The following is a 21,612-nucleotide window of genomic DNA, read 5'->3' as shown; positions in this document are numbered from 1 at the left end:
TAATACTTTACTAAGTTACTGTTTACTCCTCCCTCACAACAGCTCTTTTACAGTTGCAGAAACTCAGAGAGGTTAAGTAACCTCCCTAAGATTACCCAGAGCTGGTAAGTGGCAGGGCTGGAACCTGAACCCTGTCCAAGCTTGGGGCCCTCACCAAGCACTGATTTTCAGGTCTTTCTCCCCTCTGGGCTGGTAGGTAAGAGCAGGAAGGGCTCTAACCCCTCCTGAGGGCCCCAGGATGCACAGAGAACCACTAGGGGATGCAGAGTTGAATCTCAACAGCTCCTTTATTAAGCATGACTGTGAGGAGGTGACAGGGTGCAAAGGGGCCTACGGTGCAATTTCAAAGCTGGTTGGATGAGACATCTGAGCTGGTGGCCTCCCAGTTCATGAAGCTGGGATTCTAATTATCGGAGGACAATGGTAGGCAGAAAGGAGAGAGGGGAGCTTTCCCTGTCCTAAACTGATAAGACGGGGCTCCCAGCCTTCTTCCCGCACCTCCCTAACTGGCAGGGCTCCCAGGTTTCAGCCCAGGTGAGCAGAGTCACCATGATCACACAACCACACAGACTAGTGCCAGCGAGGACCTGCAAGAGCACTTTGTTCTCTGGGAGGCAGATTTGTTTTTGCTGCCCTGAGGCCTAGGGTAGTGGCCTCTACTCCTCCCTTCCCTCTTCCCTACTTGCCTCTCCCTCCCCAGGCAGACAAGCAGACACATACGCACACGGCCAAACAACTTTTTTTAATTAAAAAAAAAGTAATAAGGAAAGAAGGAGCAAAAAGACTGGGTGTGCAAGTCTGGGCCACTGCAAGGGGAACACTGCCCAATCTCTGCGTAGCACGAAAGCTCTTGGGAGGTCCAGGGTTCAAGGCCAAAACCTCCCTCAACCCCCAGGCCACATACCTCTGGGGTGCCTGAGAACTGTCCCCTCCCTCACCCCAATGACACTGTCTCGGTGTGTGGACAGGGAGACTCAAACTCACCACCCCCCCAAGCCCCTTCTAGGGAATGCATTCACCAGGCAATTTCTCCCCCCAACCCCCACGTAAAAAAGGTTTTTTTGGATGCTTTCCTGCACTTTTTACCATAAAGACGGGTGAGAGAGGATGGGCTGCAGGGGGAAGAATCGACTTAAAAACTGCTGCCTAGTCACACTCCCAGTCTCCCTTCTTAGAAATCCAACCAGAAGTCGATGGTTCCCTACACACACACACACACACACACACACACACACACACACACACACACACGAAAAGTCTGTTGCTTTCTCTCTCCTTTCTTGCCAGCTTTTCTGCCCAAGCCTGGCTCTCTCCTCTCTGTCGGTTCGTCTTTCAGCCAGTCTTTCCCTGCTTCAGATTCTTGGACTCCCTCTCACTAACGTCTCTGGACCTCTGTCACCCGTTTTAAAAAACGGGGGTATGAACTCGAGAAGAGGGAAGCCTCACGACCCAATCTCTTTCTCTCTCTGCCCCTCTCTCTCTCAACACACACACACACACACACACACACACACACACACACACACACACACACACACACACACTCCAGCGACCTCCAGATGTTCCCGACAGTGCGGCCATCTGCTGAGATGGCTCAGGCGCTCCGCGGAAGGGGGCAGGGACCCGGGATGCAAGAAGCTGGGAGCAAGGCCGACTGGAGTGGGAGGGAGCTGCGTGCGCACTTTTGAGACGCTCCCTATGGTGGAACCCGGGCTGGGCAAGGGCTCTGCTGGCGGACGGGGGGCGGAGCGGGGAACGCGCCAGGAAAGGCCGGCACTTTGGCGACACTCCCTAAATCGCCCGGCGGCTGGCCAGAGCAGCCACTGGGCGCGGGGCGGGCGGGGGAGCGCCCAGCCGCGGGCGGGGGCCGGGGGGCCGGGGGGCGGGCCGCGCCGCGCTGAGAAAAGCGCCGGCCAGAGGGCCCGCGACCGGGCCGCCTGGGTGAGCGTGCCGAGGCGGCTGCGGCGCAGGCTTCCAGGTGGGTGCGGGTCCCCGGGCGGAGCGGGAGTCCGCGCAGCGGGCGAAGGACAGGAGCCCCCCCACCCCAACCTCGCAGCTCCATCCCGCGAGCGGACGACGCTGGACCCAGGGGCGGGGCTGGGGCCCCTCAACTTTTCCTGGACCCAGGGCGTCGGCAGCGGCGGCCTGACGCCCGGGACTCGGCCAGAGTGGGGAACCCGGACCGGGAAGGGGGCTTCCAGGAGACAAAGGCTGTGACCGGGGGCCGTGGGCGTGGGCCGGCGCCTCTGGGGTCTTTGTGCGGACACGTGCATCTCGCGTTTGTGGGTCTTTGTGAATTTGGTCCGGGGACATGCATCTGCCTGTGCCTTTGTATGTCCGTGATTTGAGGAGGCTGTTTTGCGCCTGTGTCCACGTTTCGTGGGCCCGCGTTTGGTTGTGAGTGTTGATGGGCGCATCGTTGTGTCCGCGTACGTGGTCTGTGCCTGTCGACGTGTCTGGGTTGGGTGTCCGTGGAGTATGTGCGCGCCGAGAGCCAGACACCGCCCCAACTCCTCACTCCCCTGCTGTCCACCCGGGCCCAGACTTGGCTTCAAACTTTTCTCCCGGTTCCTCGGCAACCAGCGCCCGTCCTCCTCCCCACTGTAGCCCGGGCGGGGGGCTCTGGCAGCCCTCCCCTCATTCACCTCCAGGGGTCCTTAGAGCCGCGAGGGGATGGGATAGGATTGGTGGGTGGGGCAATCGGCAGCGCCTGAGGACTGACCCGAGCCGAGGCTGGGCAGAGCGTGCCGCACACGCCAGCCGAACCGGCTGGGAGGAGAGAGGTAAGCAGCCGGTCCTGGCCCCCGATCGGGGGCTGAAGAGAGGAGAGGAGCGGGCAGCTGGTGTTGCCCGCCCCACGCTCCTCGGAGAGAGTGTAATGTGACCGAGAGAGATGTGTCTGCTTGGCGGAGAGGCCAGCCACTGCCCCCGGCTCCGCTTTGAGATCCGCTCTCCGTTTGTATCCTGCCCCGGGCGGGGGGCGGGGACGGGGGGTGTCGAGCCCTCCAGTCCCGTAGGTGAGAAGGCGACGACGGCTGCCCGCGGCGCCGGCTCCCGGGACCTCCAACTGGGCTGCTGGGAGTAGGAACCTTGCACACTCTCTAGTTTCGAATGGGATGTCCACTGGCCCACAATATGGCACTGGGCAAGTTGTTCAGCCTCTCTGAGCCGCAGTCACCTTGTAATGGAAGGGGCTGAGAACTCCCTCGCGGGGCAGAGCGTACGGTGGCGATAACCAACGCCGGCAGAGACGGCCTGAGGTGCAGTGCCCGCCCACTCTTGGCCTGGGTGAGGAGGTGACTCAGGAGCTTCTGATCCTCCCTGCCTGCTCTACCCTTCGGATAAGTCCAGACTTGCAGAGCTCAGGTCTGACTTGAGAAGGAGGGCTTAGGCTGCCGGAGCCTCCTTTTGATCCTGGGTGGCAAAGATAACCCTTTAACACCTTCCCTCCCCTGTCCCTACCCCACTCCCACCCCAGTCTTTAACCTAGAATTTTGCTTGATGATGCAGACGTGAAGGATGGGTACAAGCCACTCGCCTCACTGTGGGCACTTTCCTTTCCCTCTTTGGGCCTCAGTTTCCCTTCTGGAAAGGGAGGTGCTGACAGCCTCTCTCCTCCCTTCCTGTTCTGGCTGACTGGTTGAGATCCTAGAACCTGGAAACACTTTGATATTTAACACCTCCATTCTGACTTGACCAATTCCCAGGCACTAATTTGCTCTTTTGAAGAGGGAGAGGGGAGGTGGCTTTGAAGTTAGGTAGGGATGAAGTAAAGTGGGCTGGAGCCCCTGCAGCCCAGGAAGGGAAGGCTGGAAAGCAGCAGGCTGGGGTAGCCAGATGAATACACGAGGGAGGGAGGCAGAAGGTATCTCCCACAGAAGGAACTGCCCTGCCCAGCTCTGTGTGTTCTGAAACAGCGCAGGGGGAGTCAGCATTGTGGACTGTCAGATGCAAGGTTGGAGAGGGAGGGTTGGGATTCAACTTGAGGCTGGGAAGGAAGACAAGGGCCAAATATGAGGGCCTTGAATGCCAGACCTAGGAGCTGGGATTTAGGCAGTGGAGAGCTGCTGGAGGGTTTTTTAAGCTGGCATGACAGGGTGGGGTTGGTAATGCTAGGAAACCTTCCTCTGGCTTGTGGGTGGTACTGGAGCCTGGGAGACCAATCTGGAGGCTAAGCGCTCCAGCCTCTTAGAGTCAGAAAGAGATTTTCACTTACTTCATTGCTTCCTAGCTCTGTGGCCTTAGGCAAGTAACTCTACCTCTCTGATTCTCAGTCTCCTCATCCTTCAAATGAGGTTAGTAATTCCGGTCTCACTGATCTGTTGTGAATGTTAAATAGGATAATGAATTACATGTGCTAATAAAATGAGAAGAGGTTTGTAGTCTGTATTACATCATGCAGACATTTGTTGGATTGCACTGACAATAGAAGGCAGAGCCAACATCTACTATGGTTCTAAACTTGACATCACCCCCTGGGAAAGCCCTAGGTATCCTGCAAGCTTGGACCACTGGTACCCTCTCCTAAGCAGAGGGAAGCTTTTTGCCTAGGACATTTCACTCATCTGGCTTATCCCATTCGCATGGCCAGGCCCCACACAGGAGAGGGGATGGACGGTCAGATTTGGAGATGGCCACACAGCACAAAGTGTGCGATATCTTGACGGGGCCACCTAGGGGCCACTGGTGCCCAGGGAGAGGGTGACCTTTTACTGGATGATGGGCAGGTTAGACTGGGAAGACCTCACAGAGGAGGTGACTTTTTGGTTTTTTTAACACCTTTATTATAGTATAGTTGCTTTACAGTGTTGTGTTAGTTTCTGCTTTACAACAAAGTGAATCGGCTATGTGGTTGCCCACTTTCACCACTATTATTCAACATAGTTTTGGAAGTTTTAGCCACAGCAATCAGAGAAGAAAAAGAAATAAAAGGAATCCAAATCAGAAAAGAAGTAAAACTGTCACTATTTGAAGATGACATGATACTTATACATGGAGGTGACTTTTGAATCAAGTGAATGAGAGTTTGCATGGAAAACAAAGAAAAGAAGGGTGTCTCTGTCATCTTCGTCCAAGGGAACAGCCTGTGCAGAGGTGTGGGGCCCGATGAGTAAGGCAGGCCTCTAGACTGGCAAGCTGTCTTTGCAGGATAGGTTTTAAACCAGGAGCAGTGATGGGGTCCTGGTCTTCTGTCGGGATTGTACTCTGGTGCCCAGCCTGGCCGGCAGTTGGAAGCAGAGGGCCAGGAACAAGGCTGTTGGAGCAATCCAGGCCAGGAAGTCTCCTGAACCTGACCTGTGCAAGGTGGGTGGGTGGGTGGGGAAGACAGTGAGCCACCCACCCAGGGGTAGCTGCTGAGTCTCATTCTGTCACAGGTGACACAACTCCTTCAGCCTGCTTTGGCCTCTATGACCTTTCCAAACTCCCTTACCAACTCTCTGGTAGAGCCTGGTCAGTGCTTGTAGCCCAAGCGGGACCTTGGATGGTACACTGGGAGAGAATCCAAGGAAGAATACATTTTGTAGTCTTCTCTATCCTCTGCCCCTGCCTTGCTTTCAGATCTGCTGGTGTCACGGCTCCTTTTTCTTTCCTGGCCCCTGAAATCACCCATTAGGGGGCAGGAACCCACATGCAGTGAGCACCAGTGTGTGCCAGGCCCAGGGCTGAGTCTTCACTTTACCTTGTGTAATCATCCCAGTGGCCTGCTGGGAACAGTACTAGGTTTCTCACCATGTTACAGATGAAGACTCAGACTCAGAAGGGAGAGGGCCTCCTGGCAGGTGAGGCTTGGTGGGGCTGGAACCTGGTGTGCCTGACCGTAAAACCCATTTCCTCTGCCCCACACTGCCTGCCCGTGTGTCCACACATGCCTCAGACCAAAGGGAACTTGCAAAGCTTCAGAATGGAGAAAATAGTATTGGGAGCCTTGTCTATTTCCCTGTAGATTATCCTCCAGGGATGATGTCATGGAGGAGGCTAGGCACTCAGTGTCAGAACACCTGGATTCTGAGTCCAGCCTCTGACCTCACTGGCTGTGTGACTCTGGGCAGATCACCGAACCTCTCTGGGTCTCTACGCAGCTGTAAAATAGATACAATGCCATGTAACCTGCTGATCTTGCAGAGTGACTGAACAGATAAGAGTTGAAGAGGCATTGGGAAGGTTGAGAGGTATCCTTTGGCGAGGTGGTAGTATTCTAAATGCCTGGTATATCTTCATATAGTACCTGCTCTGTGCCAGACCCGGCACTCAGGCCCAAGGACATAAAAGTGAACCTAACCCCATTCCTGCCCACAGGAGGACAGACAGGTAAGTGTAATTATAGTCCAGCACGATCCACACATGCCCATTTGTAAGTTGGGGCACAGCCATATAACAAGCATTGGATTTGGAGCTCAGACATGTAGGTTTGAGACCTGGTTCCTGTCCTCCTCAGGTGAATGTCAGTCTCCTTTGCAAAACCGGGACAGTAATCCCCATGGTCAAGGGTTGTGGTGAGGCAGAAACGAGATGCTGCTGTAGAAGTGCGTGGCGAGCTGACGTGTTTGTACAGATGTGCGGCATTAGAGCTTCTGTTGGGGGAGCCGACCCGCAAGGCTCCGGGAGTTTGGCCCTGACGTTCTTTTTGCCTTGCGTTTCCAGAACTCACTAAGCCACTGGGGCCCAGGACATTAATGGAATTTCCACCTGGGGATTTCGTTGGCGTCAGCTTGAGGGAGCTCACGATGAACATAAGTAGGGTTGAAGGCATCTCAGCATGGAGCAGCCGGTGGAGACAGAGCCCGTCTCAGGTGGGAGCTCGGCCCCCTGCCCACCTCACCCCTTGGCCAGGGACTCCCCCTTGAAGTTGTGGTGAGAAGCTGGCAAATCTAGGGGCCAGAGATGTTGGGATACAGCACCACGGGCGGGCAGCTGGAGCCAGGAGGACCCGAGCTGGAATCCCTAACCCCAGGGAGCCCTCCTCAGAGGAGGAGGGAGGTTGGGACCTTGTCAGCAGACACCAGCATGGTGACCAGAGGATGTTAGCACAGGTAGTCACAGACCCGCCGGGTGCTGGCACCTCTTTGGGTAGTTGGGTAGGGAGGAACAGAACAAGGAATAACACGGTCATCGCCTTCAGGAAGCTTAATAAATCATCACCATCACTGTCTACTATGCATTCAGCACTCAAAGTATGGCAGTTGAGCTGACTGTTTCACATGCTGTCCCCTAACGCTTTCACCAGCCCTGTGTTGTCGCCCCTGTTGAGGACACTGAGCCTCAGCAAGGTTGAGATGTGCCCAAGGCTAGTAGGTAGAGAGCTGAATTCACACCTGGGTCTGAGTCCCGTGGTTGACTCGAAATTCTGGGCTCTTCATTCATCCAGCGTGTTTGCCGGGCCTGCCAGGCCTGGCTGTGGCCCCAGGTGAGGGAAGGAATGAACAGGTGAAGAAGGCAGGGTCACTGCCCCAAGCTGCTCACACTTCAAGTCAGGAAATGGGCGGGTAAATAACAGCGGAGAATTTACCCAGTGTGTGTCTGAAGGAGGTGTGTTGATAGTGTGGTGTGAGAGGCCCGGGAAGCAAGGAAAGGAGGGGGGTGTGGCCCGGGAGCCTGAGTGGACAGAACAGGCTTTGTTCCACTGGCAGGGCCAGGGCAGGCCTGGGGATGCGGCAGTCCAGCAATAGTGTGAGGCATCAGAACCCAGGTCCTGGGTCCTGCTCTGCCGTTTACTTGCAATCACTGCCCATCTCTGGGCCTCAGTTACTCGTGATCTCTGAGGGGCCTTCCAGCTCTCCAGCCCTGGAATTCTCTGAGTTTGGAAAAGTATGAGCAGAGGCTGAGAGTCGTCCAAAGGCCACCACCATAGGTTCAAATCAAGAGAGTTCAGCCGAAGGAGGGAGGAAGGTGGGGACAACTTTCAGATACCTCTGTGCGAGAGGGAACTTGATTTCTGTAGGTAAAGTAGAAGTCAGGTGGTTTTTGAGAGGGGGGATGATGTAGCCAAAGCTGTTTTAGAGGTTCTCCTAGCAGGGTCTGGAGTGTCGCAGTGGGGAACCTGCCTGGGGCCTGTTGGGGCCACACCGCTGACTCTTTTGACCTCACGGGCCATCTGTAAACTTTCCTTAGAGTCACAGTGGACCCAACAAAGACTAACTCATGGCCCTTGCCCAGAGGACCTTATGCTATATCCCCCTAACCAAGGGTGGGTACAGTTACTAAGCCTTTATCCTGCTGCCCTTGTGTTCTGTAACCTGGCTGATCAGTAGATGCCTTTTATCTGCAGGTCAGGGTTTGGAAAGTAAATGATGTATCCTGGGCCAGAGATCCTCCCTGGCCTTCCATGGTGAATACCTGTCTGCCTTTCCCTTTCTCCCGAGGGTAGATCACAGGGTCCCAGAGGGAGGGAAAGAGGCAGAGTCAGTACTACACAGAAAAGGAAACTGAGGCTCCAGGAAAGAAAGAAAACTGTTAAGGTCACACAGTTAGTAGCAGATCCGGAACTAGAGTCCTGATCTCCTGGGTCTAAGGCAGGTGCTAGTGATCTTGATATGAGTTGTTCTCCTGTCCACGTTGCAGATTTGTAAGCCCCATGAGGACAGGGGCCCTGGGATCTCCCACCCTGACCCCAACATACACCTCACAGGGCCTAGTACACTGCCTTGCACTTAGCAATTTAGTGCTGTAATTGATTAATTCTGTCTGCAGTGGCTATGGGTATTATAGGTAGAATGAAAAGGTACAGTGTTTCCATTATGTGGCTTCTACCCCTTGTGGCCTCATTTCTCTACTGGGGCATTGGTCTTCTCAGTCTAATCTTCACAGCCATCCTCTCTGAGCCTGATAGGACCATCGTTAGCATCCCAGGTTCACAGCTGAAGGAAGTGGTCCAGGTAAAGTGACTTGCCCTGTTCACACTGCAGGTTGGTGTTCAAGGCCTTCTCACTCTATAAGAAGCCCTTTCCTCTCCGTGGAGCTGAGGCTAGTGGTTTCTGTGAAGAGGAACTCACGTTACTCATCCCTTCCCAGACCCAGCAGCCCTGTTGAGAAACAGCATAGTCATAGTGTGGCTTCCTAGGGAAGACCTGCTTTCCAGTAGGGCAGTGGTAAGAGCTTTGTCATGTCTGATACATATTTGCTGGAGGAAGGAGCAAGAGAGATGGGGTCAGGCCCACCCACTTATCCCCACCCCACCCGCTCCCATCTGTGGAGGGAGGCAGGGGATCCCCACTGCACCCTTCGCCTGTGCTGGGAACCCTGCTTGGGTGCCTTACTCCCACCATTATGTTTCATCCTCGTGACAAGCCTGTGAGATGGCTCTTAACATCTCTATTTTACAGATGAGGAGACTGAGGCTCAGATTGTGGCTAGCCAAGATCAGAGAAAGCAGAGATGGCCGCGAGGCAGTCCTATTAGGAAGCTTCATTACTCGGTGTGTTTTATAGATATTTTTTTACTATAAGAGAGGAAATAAGAGGAGAAAAGGAGATCAAGACATGGTTAAACCACTCGAAGTTCTACCATCTAAAGAAAGACCACTACTGGGTTGACATATTTTATTCTAGACTTTCTAAAATTACGATTTACATTGTTTTTTTAATGCATAGTTATACTTTTCTTAGCATGCAATCTATCCTTATGATCTCTAGCATTATGGCATCAGCCCCCTCCATGAGGTTGCAGACTCTTCTGAGCATTATTTTTATTGACTCCATAAGATCCCTAGGAGATTCCACAGGCATCTTGAGTGGGCTGGAAAGCTTGGTCCTGGAGTCAGGGGTCAGCCTGAGCATCGGCTGCCATCACCTCACTGAGGACCCAGGGATAAGTCACTGCATGCTCTCTGGGCCGCAGCTTTCTCATCACTAAAGTGAGGGATTGCATGCACTGCTCTGCAGCCCTCACAGCTCAAATGAGCAAAGGTCTTTTGGAAATTATCAGGGGCTGTGCCCCCGGCAGGGGATTTCCTTATCTTCTCTCAGTTTCCTCCTGGGAAAGTTCTGCCCTCCCCTTGGCTCCTGGATCTTTTGCTCCAAGCAGCGATGCCAGACCTAGCATCTCGTGAGACACTCACATGAAAGCACCCCTCCTTATGTTACCCCAAAGGGGACATTGCCTCTAAGCAGAACAGGGGCACTGACCCTCAAAGACCACTAGCCCACACCTCTGCCTCTGCCCCCTTCTGGGTCCAAAGTTGTGAGGCATCTTAGAGATTTCTTCCTTCTCCTCTCCCAACAGCCTTGGATGGCCCTGGGAGGGCTCTGAGCTCCGCTGTGACCTCAGGAAAGCCCCAGAGCCACTGAGTATTAGAAAGCTTGGTACCTACCTGTCCCAGCAGCCGATGGCAGCTGGAGCGTGGCCCTAGGACTCTGGATGCTTAGCTCTTCTTTCCCCAGCAACACACAGAAGTACATGTTCCACTTGAACCAAGCCAGTTATGAGGTTACAAAGGCCTGAGTTCACCTCCTGGCTCTGCTATCTTCCTCTTGCCATCCTCGGTTTCCTCCACTGTAACAAGGACATAAGACTGCTCACCTCCTGGAGTGACGGGATGGCATAGGGAACATGTGTCCAGCACTTAGTGAGGACAGGCTCTGTCACTGTCAGCACTTTCCACTTAAGGTCCAGGCCTAGCACAGAACAGGGGCCCAGGGAGAGGTGTCCACTGTGCAGGGCTGAGCAGAGACCTTGTCCACAGTGCCCTGGGAGCATCACAAGCACAGTTACCCAGGCGGGTCTCAATCTACGCTCCTGCTCCCTCTGTACCAGCTGTCACCCCCATTGCCTCAGTGGCTCAGTGGTGACCACTCAGCATGTGTGCACAGCTCTTCACAGTTTGCATTGCACTGCAGTGAGAGTTGCATCAACGTATGTGAGGAGGGCAGGAAATACTGCTTTGTGGTACAGAGGACGAAGCTGAGGCCTCAGAGGCCCCCTCTCTAGAGGGGGAGGGGGAGCGTTGGGCTGTGTTACATAAGCAGGAGCTCATGAGGGGCCATTTGGCACTTAAGAGGCACATTGTATAATCACCTTTGGGAACCAAAGGGTAATCTTAGGGCCTTTTTGTGCGTCTTTGGTGTTTGTTTAAACCCCAGGAAGGGTGGGTATGAGCAGATCAGCTTAGCAGGGAAGAGGAGGCCCTAGGTGGTAATGAACCCCTGCAGTGAGAAGCTCACCAGGGGAACAAAGGGGGTGTGAGGTAACTTAATATTTTCCTTTCAGTTCCAGACACTGGAACACTCTGTCCTGCCTCAATTGGGACCAAGCCCAGGATGCACCTGGGCCGGGTTTAATCCTCAAATTGGACTCTACAGCAGAAAGGGGCGGGAGAGGAGGGGCCCACATAGGGGGGCAGGGGAGAATAGCCCCCCTTCTCCCTGCCTGTGCTCCGAGCCCAAGTGCATATCAAGTGGCTGCCCCTTTAAAGTTTCATGTAGGGCTAGTAATGCTGTCCTGCTGCTCCCTCCACACCCACCCCCAGTCCACAAGGTGGTCAGGTCCCTAGTCCACCCCTACCTGAAGACCAGGGGGAGGAATAGGTGGGGGGAAGATGGGGCAATGGGGCAAGGGTGCAGAGCTGAAGAACCTGCTCGAGGGAGGCTTAGTTAGTGCCTTCTATGTCCTGGGCTGAGTGGCTGCTGTGCAGAGTGCGAGTGTAGCCACAGACTGCCTAGTTAGAGGTTTCACTGCTCAACCCTCTCTCTCATCCTCCTGCGAGCACCACTGTCCCAGGAGCTACAGACATGCATGGATATGAGGACTGAAGGTGACAGTGTACGTGTAGTGCCCGGCATCAATGGCAGCTGCTGTTACAATTGTCCAGGGAGAGAAACTGAAGCCCAGGGAGAGGCAGTGGCTTGCATCGTAGCCTGTGTTGGTGGGAAGAGCCCCTCTTGGACCCCATCTCTCCTGACAGTCCTGCTGTAGGCGGCAGATGAAAATAGAGGAATTGGGACTGAGCGGGCCTGGGTTCTAATCCTGCCCTGCTTTTTACTGGTTTGGGGTAAAACCCTTTTCCTCTCTGAGCCTCTATTTCTTTATTTGTATAATGGGGGAACCAGCCCAGCTGCCTGCCCTAGGTTAAAGGAAGGGCCAGAGAGGTATAACAGCTCTAACCGCTGGGGTCAGGGCAGGGCAAGGGGGAAGGGGCTTGGCACAGGGTCCCCCAACTGGAATGAAGGATCCTGCCTCTGAAGGCCAGGCCAGGTGAGAGGGCTTAGGACTGTGGACCCAGCCACTGTTACCCACAAAAGGAGTGAGGTGGGGACAGTCATTGCAGACCCCCCTTGCAGGAAGAGGCCTCTGTCTGGGAAGCTGGAGTGTGGGTCTCAGGCATGGCTCAGCCACTGCCAAACCACGACAGTGAGCCATGCTTCCTCTGTATGCCATCAGGTTCCACTCCCACTTACTTGTGGCCATGCATGACCTTCTGAACCTCTCTAAGTCTCAGTTCCCTCTTCGTGACGTGGTGACAGCATTACTGCCTTGCAGTTTTTATGGTTGTGAGCGTTAAGTGGGAACGTGCAGGGGTGCAGCTAGCACAGCACCCAGCACATAGCACCCAGCGTGTAGCATATGCTCAGCAGAGGTAAATGGAATACCCTAGCCTCTAAGCTGTGGCCCCTCTGCAGTAGGGCCTGGGTCAAGATGAGCCCATGAACCCTAGACCCTCAGAGCTGGAGAGGCCAGCCAAAGACCCATCCTGTCCAGTGCGTTTCCAACTGGGTTTCTTAACATTCAAGGAAGGCTCCAGGCCCTCACCTTCACTTCAACCAGAACAGGCCCACTTTCACTTGCTAATCTTATTTAACGAAGAGTTCTCCTGCTTCCAGTTTAAAATTCAGCCATCTGGCCTAACCCCCTTTACCATACAGATGGGGAGACTAAGGCCAGAGAGGAATAGGGACTAGGAATTATATAGGAGGGGTATTCAGGGAAAGCGTCTGGGGGCCCTGAGGGGCTGGTGGCAATTTGTAGCTGTGCCTACACACACCGGCTGGTGTCTTACGGGGTGGCTTAGAACCATCTGGTATGGGGTGCCTGCCGCCAGCCCTCACCTGTGGCTCTCTTTCTAGCCCACACCATGCTGTGGCCCCTGCTGCTGTTGCTGGCCGCCGGTGAGGCCCAGACCACCCGGCCCTGCTTCCCTGGATGCCAGTGTGAGGTGGAGACCTTTGGCCTCTTCGACAGCTTCAGCCTGACACGGGTGGATTGCAGCGGCCTGGGTCCTCACATCGTGCCCGTGCCCATCCCCCTGGACACAGCCCACCTGGACCTGTCCTCCAACCGTCTGGAGACAGTGAACGAGTCCGTGCTGGCAGGCCCAGGCTACACCACGCTGGCCGGCCTGGATCTCAGCCACAACCTGCTCACCAGGTTCTCGCCCACGGCCTTCTCCCGCCTTCGCTACCTGGAGTCGCTTGACCTCAGCCACAATGGCCTGGCCGCCCTGCCCGCTGATAGCTTCACCAGCTCGCCCCTGAGCGACGTGAACCTGAGCCACAACCAGCTCCGCAAGGTCTCCGTGTCCGCCTTCGCCACCCACAGCCAGGGCAGGCCTCTGCACGTGGACCTCTCGCACAACCTCCTCCACAGCCTCGTGCCCCACCCCGCACGGGCCAGCCTGCCGGCACCCACCATTCAGAGCCTGAACCTGGCCTGGAACCAGCTCCACACCGTGCCCGACCTCCGGGACTTGCCCCTGCGCTACCTGAGCTTGGACGGGAACCCACTGGCGGCCATCGGCCCAGGGGCCTTCGAGGGGCTGGCAGGCCTTACACATCTGTCGCTAGGCAGCCTGCAGCGTCTCCCCCAGCTGGCGCCCTATGGCTTCCGTGAGCTGCAGGGCCTGCAGGTCCTGGATTTGTCAAGCAACCCCAAGCTCAAGTGGGCAGGACCCGAGGTGTTCTCAGGCCTGGGCTCCCTGCAGGAGCTGGACCTGTCAGGCACAGGCCTGGTGCCCCTGCCCGAGAAGCTGCTCCTCCACCTCCCGGCGCTGCAGAGCATCAGCGTGGGCCAGGGCGTGCAGTGCCGGCGCCTGGTGCGGGAGGGCACCTACCCCAGGCAGCCTGGCTCCGCCCCCAAGGTGGCCCTGCACTGCATAGACACCCAGGAATTAGCTGCTGGGGGCTCTGATACCTTGTGACGAATGGTGTGGCCTGGGGCCATGTAACAGACTTCGCCCTGGGCTCCCTCGGGTCCTGGGTAATTTATATTTTAACGTGCCAATGCCAGCAGGGACTCTGCAGGCCTGTGTGGCAGCATCATTGAAAGAAAGGCTTTGGACCTGGGACCCACACCCAGGAGCAAGGTTTTGCCCGTTGGTCTATGTTGCTCCCCAGACCATAAGCCGAGGGTCTTCGATGCCAAACCAGACAGCAGTCCCCTGCTGTCCTTCCCTACTTGTCCCCAAAGTGCCTTCCCTGAGGCCTGGACCAACCTGACCCATGACAGGAGGAGGGTGGGCGGGAAGTAGTGCTGCAGGGCAGAGGTCCAGCCACTCAGGCATGGGTTTCTTTTACGACACAGCCCTCTCTTTGCTCTGGGCGTGTGAGGCCTACTTCATCCTTTTTTCTTCCCCTAGAACTCTGGATAGAACTTTATAGAAAGGACTGGAGAAAAAAATCTAGTCCACCTCCTCATGTGCCAGATGGGGAAACTCAGGCCTAGGGAAGGAAAAATGCTATTCTGAGGTCCTACAGTGGCAGAAGCGTGAATGGATCCAATGTCCAGGCTCCCAGCAGGGCCCCTTTGCACTTTTCTCTCTTCTCTAAATCATGCCCTCCCTCTCCCCTTTCTGGGCTCCCCCTTGCTTCCAAGACTCACATCCTGCCATTTGTGCCCTTTCCCTGTCGACCCCAGGAGGAGAGACCAGGGCCTCGGGGGTGGCACTCTGGGCCCGGTAACCGGCTGTGGCACAGGCTAAGTCAGTTCACCTCAGAGCCTCTAGAAGCCTCAGGGATACCAGTCCCAGCCCTGCCAGTTTCCCACTCTGTGGAGGGGGGGGTCCCCCAGCATCAAGAATGGAAATGCGCCCATTGACCCCTGAGGTACTGCCTCTAGATGCAGTCCTGGAGCCCCTCCAGGCCCTGAGCTCCTGAGCTCCCTCAGACCCCACTGGCCCTATGCCCAACAGCCCAGCTCATCCTACTGAGAATGCAGTGAAGGAGATAGGGGAGACCCCACCCATGTTTATGCTCTGCCACCAGGGTGGCATCTCAGCTTCCCAGCCCTGGGCTCTCTCCTTAGCATGGGGTTAATAAAAGTTGTTGCCTTTTTAATGGACTGTCACTTTCAACCACCCTGCACCCCCGTCCAGGTCCCTGCTGGCAGGGGATGGAAACATGCCATTTGTAAAAGAAGAAAGACATTGCATTTGTTCGCTTTTGTAATATTGTGTCCTGGGGATGGGTTGGGGGAGGAGGCGTTGGGTGAAAGACATCCATATGTGGCCATGTGGGCGTCAGGGGGCTGGTCCCACAGGGACACCCACAGGACAATGAGAGCTCTGTCCTCCCCCACCGGCCCTACCCAACACCTGGTCCTTGGTTTAATAAACACTATAAAGAGGCCCTCTTCCCATCATTTGACCAGCATCCACTGACATTCCCTAGACTGAGCCCTGGGGCCACAAGGATGAATTGAGACAAGCTTGTTCTCTCTGAAAAGCCCAATAACCTCCCAGGATTAGGGGAGTGAGGTGACGTGAGGGAGGGAGTTCCTCGGGGGTAGGTGGCACCTTTCACTGAAGCTAACACTGCCTGCTTTTCCTCATTTCCCCTCTCCCTGACGCCCCAACTCCATGAACTTGTCAGGCCCTGCATGCCTCCGCCTTTGCTCAGGCTGTTACTCTGGGACCTGGCCCTTGCCCCCATCCCTGCTTCTCAACTTCCCAGCCTAACAGACCCAGTTCCCACCTCACCTCCTTAGAAGCTTTCCCTGAGGTCCCCGTCCACCTCCCTCCACTGAGCTGAGCTCCGACAGTACTGTGTTCCTTCTTGGCATCTGACTGCTGTGGTATCCTAACTCTTGTTTGCACACTTCCAGTGACAGGGAACCCACTTCCAGCTCATCTGAATGGCTCTGCTGTCAGCAAGTTCTTCCTTCTAACTAGCCAAGAACTGCAGGAATATCCATCACCATCACTACCACCAAGTTTTTCCTGCTGTCTACTCTGTGCCCTGAGATTCATGTTCCTGGGGTGGGAGGGGGAAGGACACATGGAGGACACCTAACTATAAGAGCAGTACAGGGACCTGTGAGAGACCTGTGGTGGGGTTAGGAAGGCTCCCTGGAGGAGGCTCATCCATGGAGCTGAGAAGGACAAGTGGACCTGGACAGAGGTGGCCGGCACTTGAGAGGGGTCATGGGTGAGCAATGGCACAGATCCCAGGACATTCAGGCCATGGGTAGGGTTGAGGTGCTTGCCCATCATGTGGCTTAGGCCCCCCAGGGCTTGGGCTCCCTGAGCCAGAGGCTGGCCCCTGCCAATATGGGAAGGATCTGAAGTATGGGGGACAGGGGAGGGTCAGAGTGAGACCCCAGCCTTCACAGTCCTCAGATTGGTACTCCATCCTCCCACATGCCCTGGGACAAGAGAGGCCTCAAATACAGGGGTGAGGGAGAGATCCCTGGGACTTCCACTCAGTGGGGCTTTAAAGCCCCATTTGAAGAAGGCGTCCTTGGGGAGGGCCATGGAACATAAGGGTCTTTGAAAGCAGGGGAAGGGAGGCCGGGACTCCTACTGTTCACCTCCTCCCTGAGCTGCAGCTTCCACATCTGCAAAATGGGGCGGGGCTGAAGCTCCAGCGGGAAGGTGGGCAGACGCCGCCAAACCGTGCGGGCTTCTCCTTCCTGGTGGGGGCATCACCTCGCACACCCCCAGCCCCTGCGTGCTGTAAGGAAAGCAGAAGCCCCGCGGGGCAGCCGGCCCGCGGCCCCTCCGGAGGCTCTCAGCCCGCAGCGCCACCTCGTGCTCACGCGTGGCCAGACACCCCAGATCCAAGAGGTCGCGGAGCCCAGGGCCTCTGGAGGCCAAAGTGGACCTGCGCAGTTTGCGGAGCCAGCCCCTTTTTCCCCTCGCCGACCGCCTTCATCCGGCCACCCTCCGCCTTCCTGGAATCCCGGGACCGAGAATGACGTCATTGGAATCTTACAGAATTACAGAGGTTAGTGCAAAGATTCTATTTTGGAGTTCCCAGAAAAGAGTTAAAATCCTGGTCCGTCACGAGCCGGTTGTGCGACTTTGGCCAAGTCACTTTACTTCTCTAAGCCTGGAAAAGGGGATGAAAATACCTCCCTGCACAGGATTGTATGAAGGAAGTAACATTTGTAAAGAATCAAGTACAGTGCCTGGCACAAAATAGACATTCCAGAAACGCTTGTTTCCTCCCTCATGCAACCACTGAATTATGGATTAGATTACAGAAACGTGTAGTCTTAGACTCATATTTTGATAACGGATGCAGAACTGAAGGATTTTGTAAAGCTTTAGGATGGTAGAATTGAGGAACAATAGTGTAGTTTGCAGGATCTTTGCCCTGTGTACCTAACACGGAATAAGCCTTCAACACACTTGTCAGTTGAGTTTTAGAGATGGGGAAACATCTGAGTACAGTTTGCCATCACAGCACAGATTGGGTCACAAACATTTCACTGCACTTCATTAATAATTCCGTTGCCGTTTACTGGGCACATGTCCTTGGACTTGGTGTACATGCTATCATTTCCTCTCCACAACTGCCCTGGATGTTATTGTCACCGTACAGCTGAGGAAAGCAGCCTGTGCCTGGCTTCATCTGTCATATGGCAAGTCTCTCATTCCTGAATGTCCTACCTCAGTGACTGGACCAGCTGTGCAGATCACATGTGTCAGAGAGGGCAGAGGTGCTCTAAGAAACCAAAAACACTAGGACTCCATTTATTTTTCTGTTGGAAAAAAAAAGGGGGTGGGGGGGTGGAGTTACACAGCTCTAAGTATCTCCAATCAGACCACGGATTCTAGATCCTAGAGCATGAAAAGCCAAAGATAAAATCCTTCCCCTCCTGGCCCCATTTCACAGATGGGAAGATGGAGGCCCAGAGAGGAGCAGCCCAAGGTCACATGGCAGGTGACATGGCCACATGGCCAGGATTCTATGCTTCAGATCTGGCTATATAATTGGCGGAACCTAGGGTAAAATGAAAACGTGGGGTCTTTTGTTCAAAATTATTAAGAATTTCAAGATGGCAAGAGCAGAGACTTAAACCAAGCATGGGATCCTTCTAAGGTCCCACCACCCATGAAGCCAGCCCTGCTGTGCTTTAATCGTACCATTACAGAGAAGGAAGAGGCAAATGCCCTGTGTTGGTCAATATGGCAAAAGAGCATCTGTATGGATTTGTATGAAACCCAAACCCTCTGTGGCTCAGGGAGCTGATTAGACTCTTTCAAATCCAGTAATTTCCCTCCATGGTGTTATCGTACCATCCCCTGATTTCCCCAAATTGTCATGGCCAAGGGGCCAAAGGGTTGCCCTCTTGGAGAGAGAAGGCAGATGGCAATGGAGATACTAACACCTACCAATTGCCTCCAAACCAGCTGATAGGATGTTTCTCTGGACAAGACTGCCAGGCATGTGGGGGGCAGAGGCCTACCTCTACTTGTACCTAATGTCCGCCAAGACACTAGAGGTCATCGTAGGCTAACAGGGCTTGCCCACTGATGCTCAATGTTCTGTGTGGGCTAATTTGACCAAGGAGCAAATGTCCACTGATACCTAATATTTATCAGTACCTAATGTCCATCAATGACAGCCCTCACCAATGGCTGATATCCACAAAGGGAAAATGTCCAGTGGTGGTAGTGTCCACTACTGCCCAGCACACACCAATGCCAGTGCTTGCAGGTAGTTCATTGCAAGGATCACTGCTCTTTGTGTCACTACCTAATGTTGGTCCAGACTTAACATCTGGCAACAGCAAATAGCCATCTAGTTAAGTTACATGCCCTGTGTTTATTCTTCTCTTTTATTTATTTAACTCCCAGTAGCTGTATTTATGGGGATTATTGTGTTTGTTGAGCTGGGTGGGAAAGTCTTCCTGTGTTTTCTGTTTAATTCCAAAAGCTATTTATTATTTTATTTGGCATACCCATTAGTCAAAATATTCCAAATTAGGAACACAAGCATACATTTATGTTTCTTGACATATACACATATGTACATGTAACATGTATATATAATTATTAAATACAGGAATGATACAGAAAGACAGAAAAAGAGAAACTGCTTTGAGAACAGAAGTGTCAAGACAAGAAAAATGTTCTAATTAGTTGATTCTTAAAGGAAGCAACTTTTCCAAATTTGAGTGATAATTCGAGACGTCGGCCCTCCTGCTCTGGCAAAGGACAAAAAGCCCTACACTGGGCTGAAAAAAGCTAGGTTCTCTAATAACGTTAAGACACTGATGCAAGGGCTCCTTCGGGCAGAAGAGCCAGTGGGTAAGGCACAGGCTCCAAAGGGAGGCTGCCTGGCTCAAGGGCAGCTCCGCTACTTCCAGCTAAGCCACTCAGCCTCTCTCTCTCTCTCTCTCTCTCTTTTTTTTCTGGCTGAATTGGGTCTTCGTCACAGCATGTGGGATCTTCACTGTGGCATGCAGGCCCTTCATTGCGGTGCATGGGCTTCTCTCTAGTTGTGGCGTGCAGGCTCAGTAGTTGTGGCGCACGGGCTTAGTTTCCCCGCGGCATGTGGGATCTTAGTTCCCCCACCAGGGATCAAACCCGCATTCCCTGCATTGGAAGGTGGATTCTTTACCAGTGAATCACCAAGGAAGTCCCTCAGGTTCTCTCTGAGTCTCAGTTTCCACATCTGTATAATGGATGTAGTAGCCACCTCAAAGTGTTGTTGTGGGAAAGTCAATGTACATAAAACATTTAGAATTGTGCCTGGCATATAATAAGTGCCATATAATAAATAATATGAAATACAATTGACTCTTGAACAACTCAGGAGTTAGGGAAGCCAACCCGCCAAGAAGTCGAAGATCCTAGTATAACTTTACAGCCAGCCTTCCATATCCATGGTTCCGCGTCTGTGGTTTCAACCAACTGTGGATCATGTAGTACGCATTTAGTGAAAGAAATCTGCATATAAGTGGACCCATGCAGTTCAGACATGTGTTGTTCAAGGGTCAACCTTACTTTTTTTTTTTTGAAAATTCTTTCTTTTGTCAAGCTTATAAGCATGCTATGACTCAAAACATTCTCAGACAGGGTTTCTTTGGTGGCCATCAGCTCTCAGCAGGTGATCTCATAGAAGCTATTATGCTTAGGAATTTGACTGTAATGAGGTTCTACCCTCTGCACCAGAACATTTCAAAATGGCCTCACCACACAGCTTCCTCCCAACACTCAGTGCTGAGGAAACATCTGCATGACCATCCTCCCCAGGCCTGGCAGTCAAAGATGGAATGGCTGACCTGCTGCAATTTGAGATGCAGGGAAAACTTGCTACTCTTCTCACTCTCCCAGACAGCCTCACTCTCTGTCTGAAATTCTACCATTACTCTTTGGCTTTAGCTTTGATTGTTGTCTGATGTCCTCGCTGGATAGGCAGGGGCCCAGATGTGATGTACTCTAAAAGCTGATTTGGGGACTTCTCTGGTGGCGCAGTGGTTAAGAATCCGCCTGCCAACACAGGGGACACAGGTTTGATCCCTGGTCGAGGAAGATCCCACATGCCACGGAGCAACTAAGCCCATGCGCCACAACTACTGAGCCTGCAAGCCACAACTACTGAAGCCCGTGTGCCTAGAGCCCATGCTCCACAACAAGAGAGGCCACTGAAATGAGAAGCTTGTACACCGCAGTGAAGAGTAGCCCCCGCTCGCTGCAACTAGAGAAAGCCCACATGCAGCAACGAAGACCCAACACAGCCATAAATAAATAAATAAATAATACAATAAAAATGAAAAAAAGACTTTAAAAAAGTGATTTTAAGGTGATATGTTGATAGGACAGTTGCTTAACATTATGATCCTAGAGGCAAGATTGTGAGACATAAAGAAGATAGTTGAAGGATAAGGTGTTTTTCATATGCTGCCTTCTCTACCAACCAATGTGATATCCTGTTATATTGGTAACCCCCAACGAACCACATCTGGTATCATCACCCTGTGTAGAACCATCCTCTTGAATCTGGGCTGGGCCTGTGATTTGCTTTAATCAATTGAATGAATAGAAGTGGCTCTGGGTCAGTTCCAGACCTAAGTCTTAAATTCTGGCAGCTTTCCCTTTTGCAGTCTTGGGCATCCACAGCTGCCATGTACAGAGTCTGGTGAGACCATGTGGAGAAGCCCTAAGGCCATATACAGAGAAGCTAATCCAGTATCCCAGCAGATAGCAAACCCCATCCAACCCTTTACACACATAAGTGACTGCAACAAAAGTAGCAGAAGAACCAACCAGCTGATCCCAGTCCTGATTACAGAATAGTGAGCAAATAAAATGATTGCTGTGCTGAGCTATTATACATTGGAGTGGTTTCTTACACAGCAGTAGATAACCAAAACAACCAAGTCACAGGCTGGGTTTCCCCAGCCCTGTCGCCCCTCCTCCACCCCCTCTGGCTTTCCTGGTGAAAGAACTGCTAACCT

At 53.5% G+C, this 21,612-nt stretch overlaps 1 protein-coding gene across 5 annotated transcripts; it reads left to right on the top strand.

The window, feature by feature from the left end:
• Window positions 1-1,883: 1,883 nt before the first annotated feature.
• TSKU (tsukushi, small leucine rich proteoglycan) lies at window positions 1,884-15,549 on the top strand. Of its 5 annotated transcripts, XM_067038443.1 has the most exons (4): window positions 1,906-1,978; window positions 6,643-6,791; window positions 9,321-9,412; window positions 13,056-15,549. In XM_067038443.1, exon 4 carries the CDS (start codon window positions 13,064-13,066, stop codon window positions 14,123-14,125), a length of 1,062 nt encoding a protein of 353 aa, XP_066894544.1. In that variant the 5' UTR covers window positions 1,906-1,978; window positions 6,643-6,791; window positions 9,321-9,412; window positions 13,056-13,063; the 3' UTR covers window positions 14,126-15,549. The 5 variants fall into 5 exon arrangements, with proteins under 5 accessions (XP_058923765.1, XP_058923767.1, XP_066894544.1 ...); XM_059067782.2 differs by lacking the exon at window positions 9,321-9,412 and having other exon boundaries at window positions 1,884-1,978; XM_067038442.1 differs by lacking the exon at window positions 1,906-1,978 and having other exon boundaries at window positions 2,846-6,791.
• Window positions 15,550-21,612: the final 6,063 nt, after the last annotated feature.

The sequence above is a fragment of the Kogia breviceps genome, chromosome 7 (genome assembly GCF_026419965.1).
Source record: "Kogia breviceps isolate mKogBre1 chromosome 7, mKogBre1 haplotype 1, whole genome shotgun sequence".
NCBI lineage: Eukaryota > Metazoa > Chordata > Mammalia > Artiodactyla > Physeteridae > Kogia > Kogia breviceps.
Note: the sequence above shows the minus strand (reverse complement) of the source record. Positions and strands in the feature narration are given on the sequence as shown.

Bases quoted from the DNA above. Each gene is read 5' to 3' on its own strand.
- TSKU (XM_059067782.2), top strand. From the start codon at position 6,758: ATGGAGCAGCCGGTGGAGACAGAGCCCGTCTCAG. The intron at 6,792-13,055 runs GTGGGAGCTCGG...CTCTCTTTCTAG, and splicing joins GGAGACAGAGCCCGTCTCAG to CCCACACCATGCTGTGGCCC.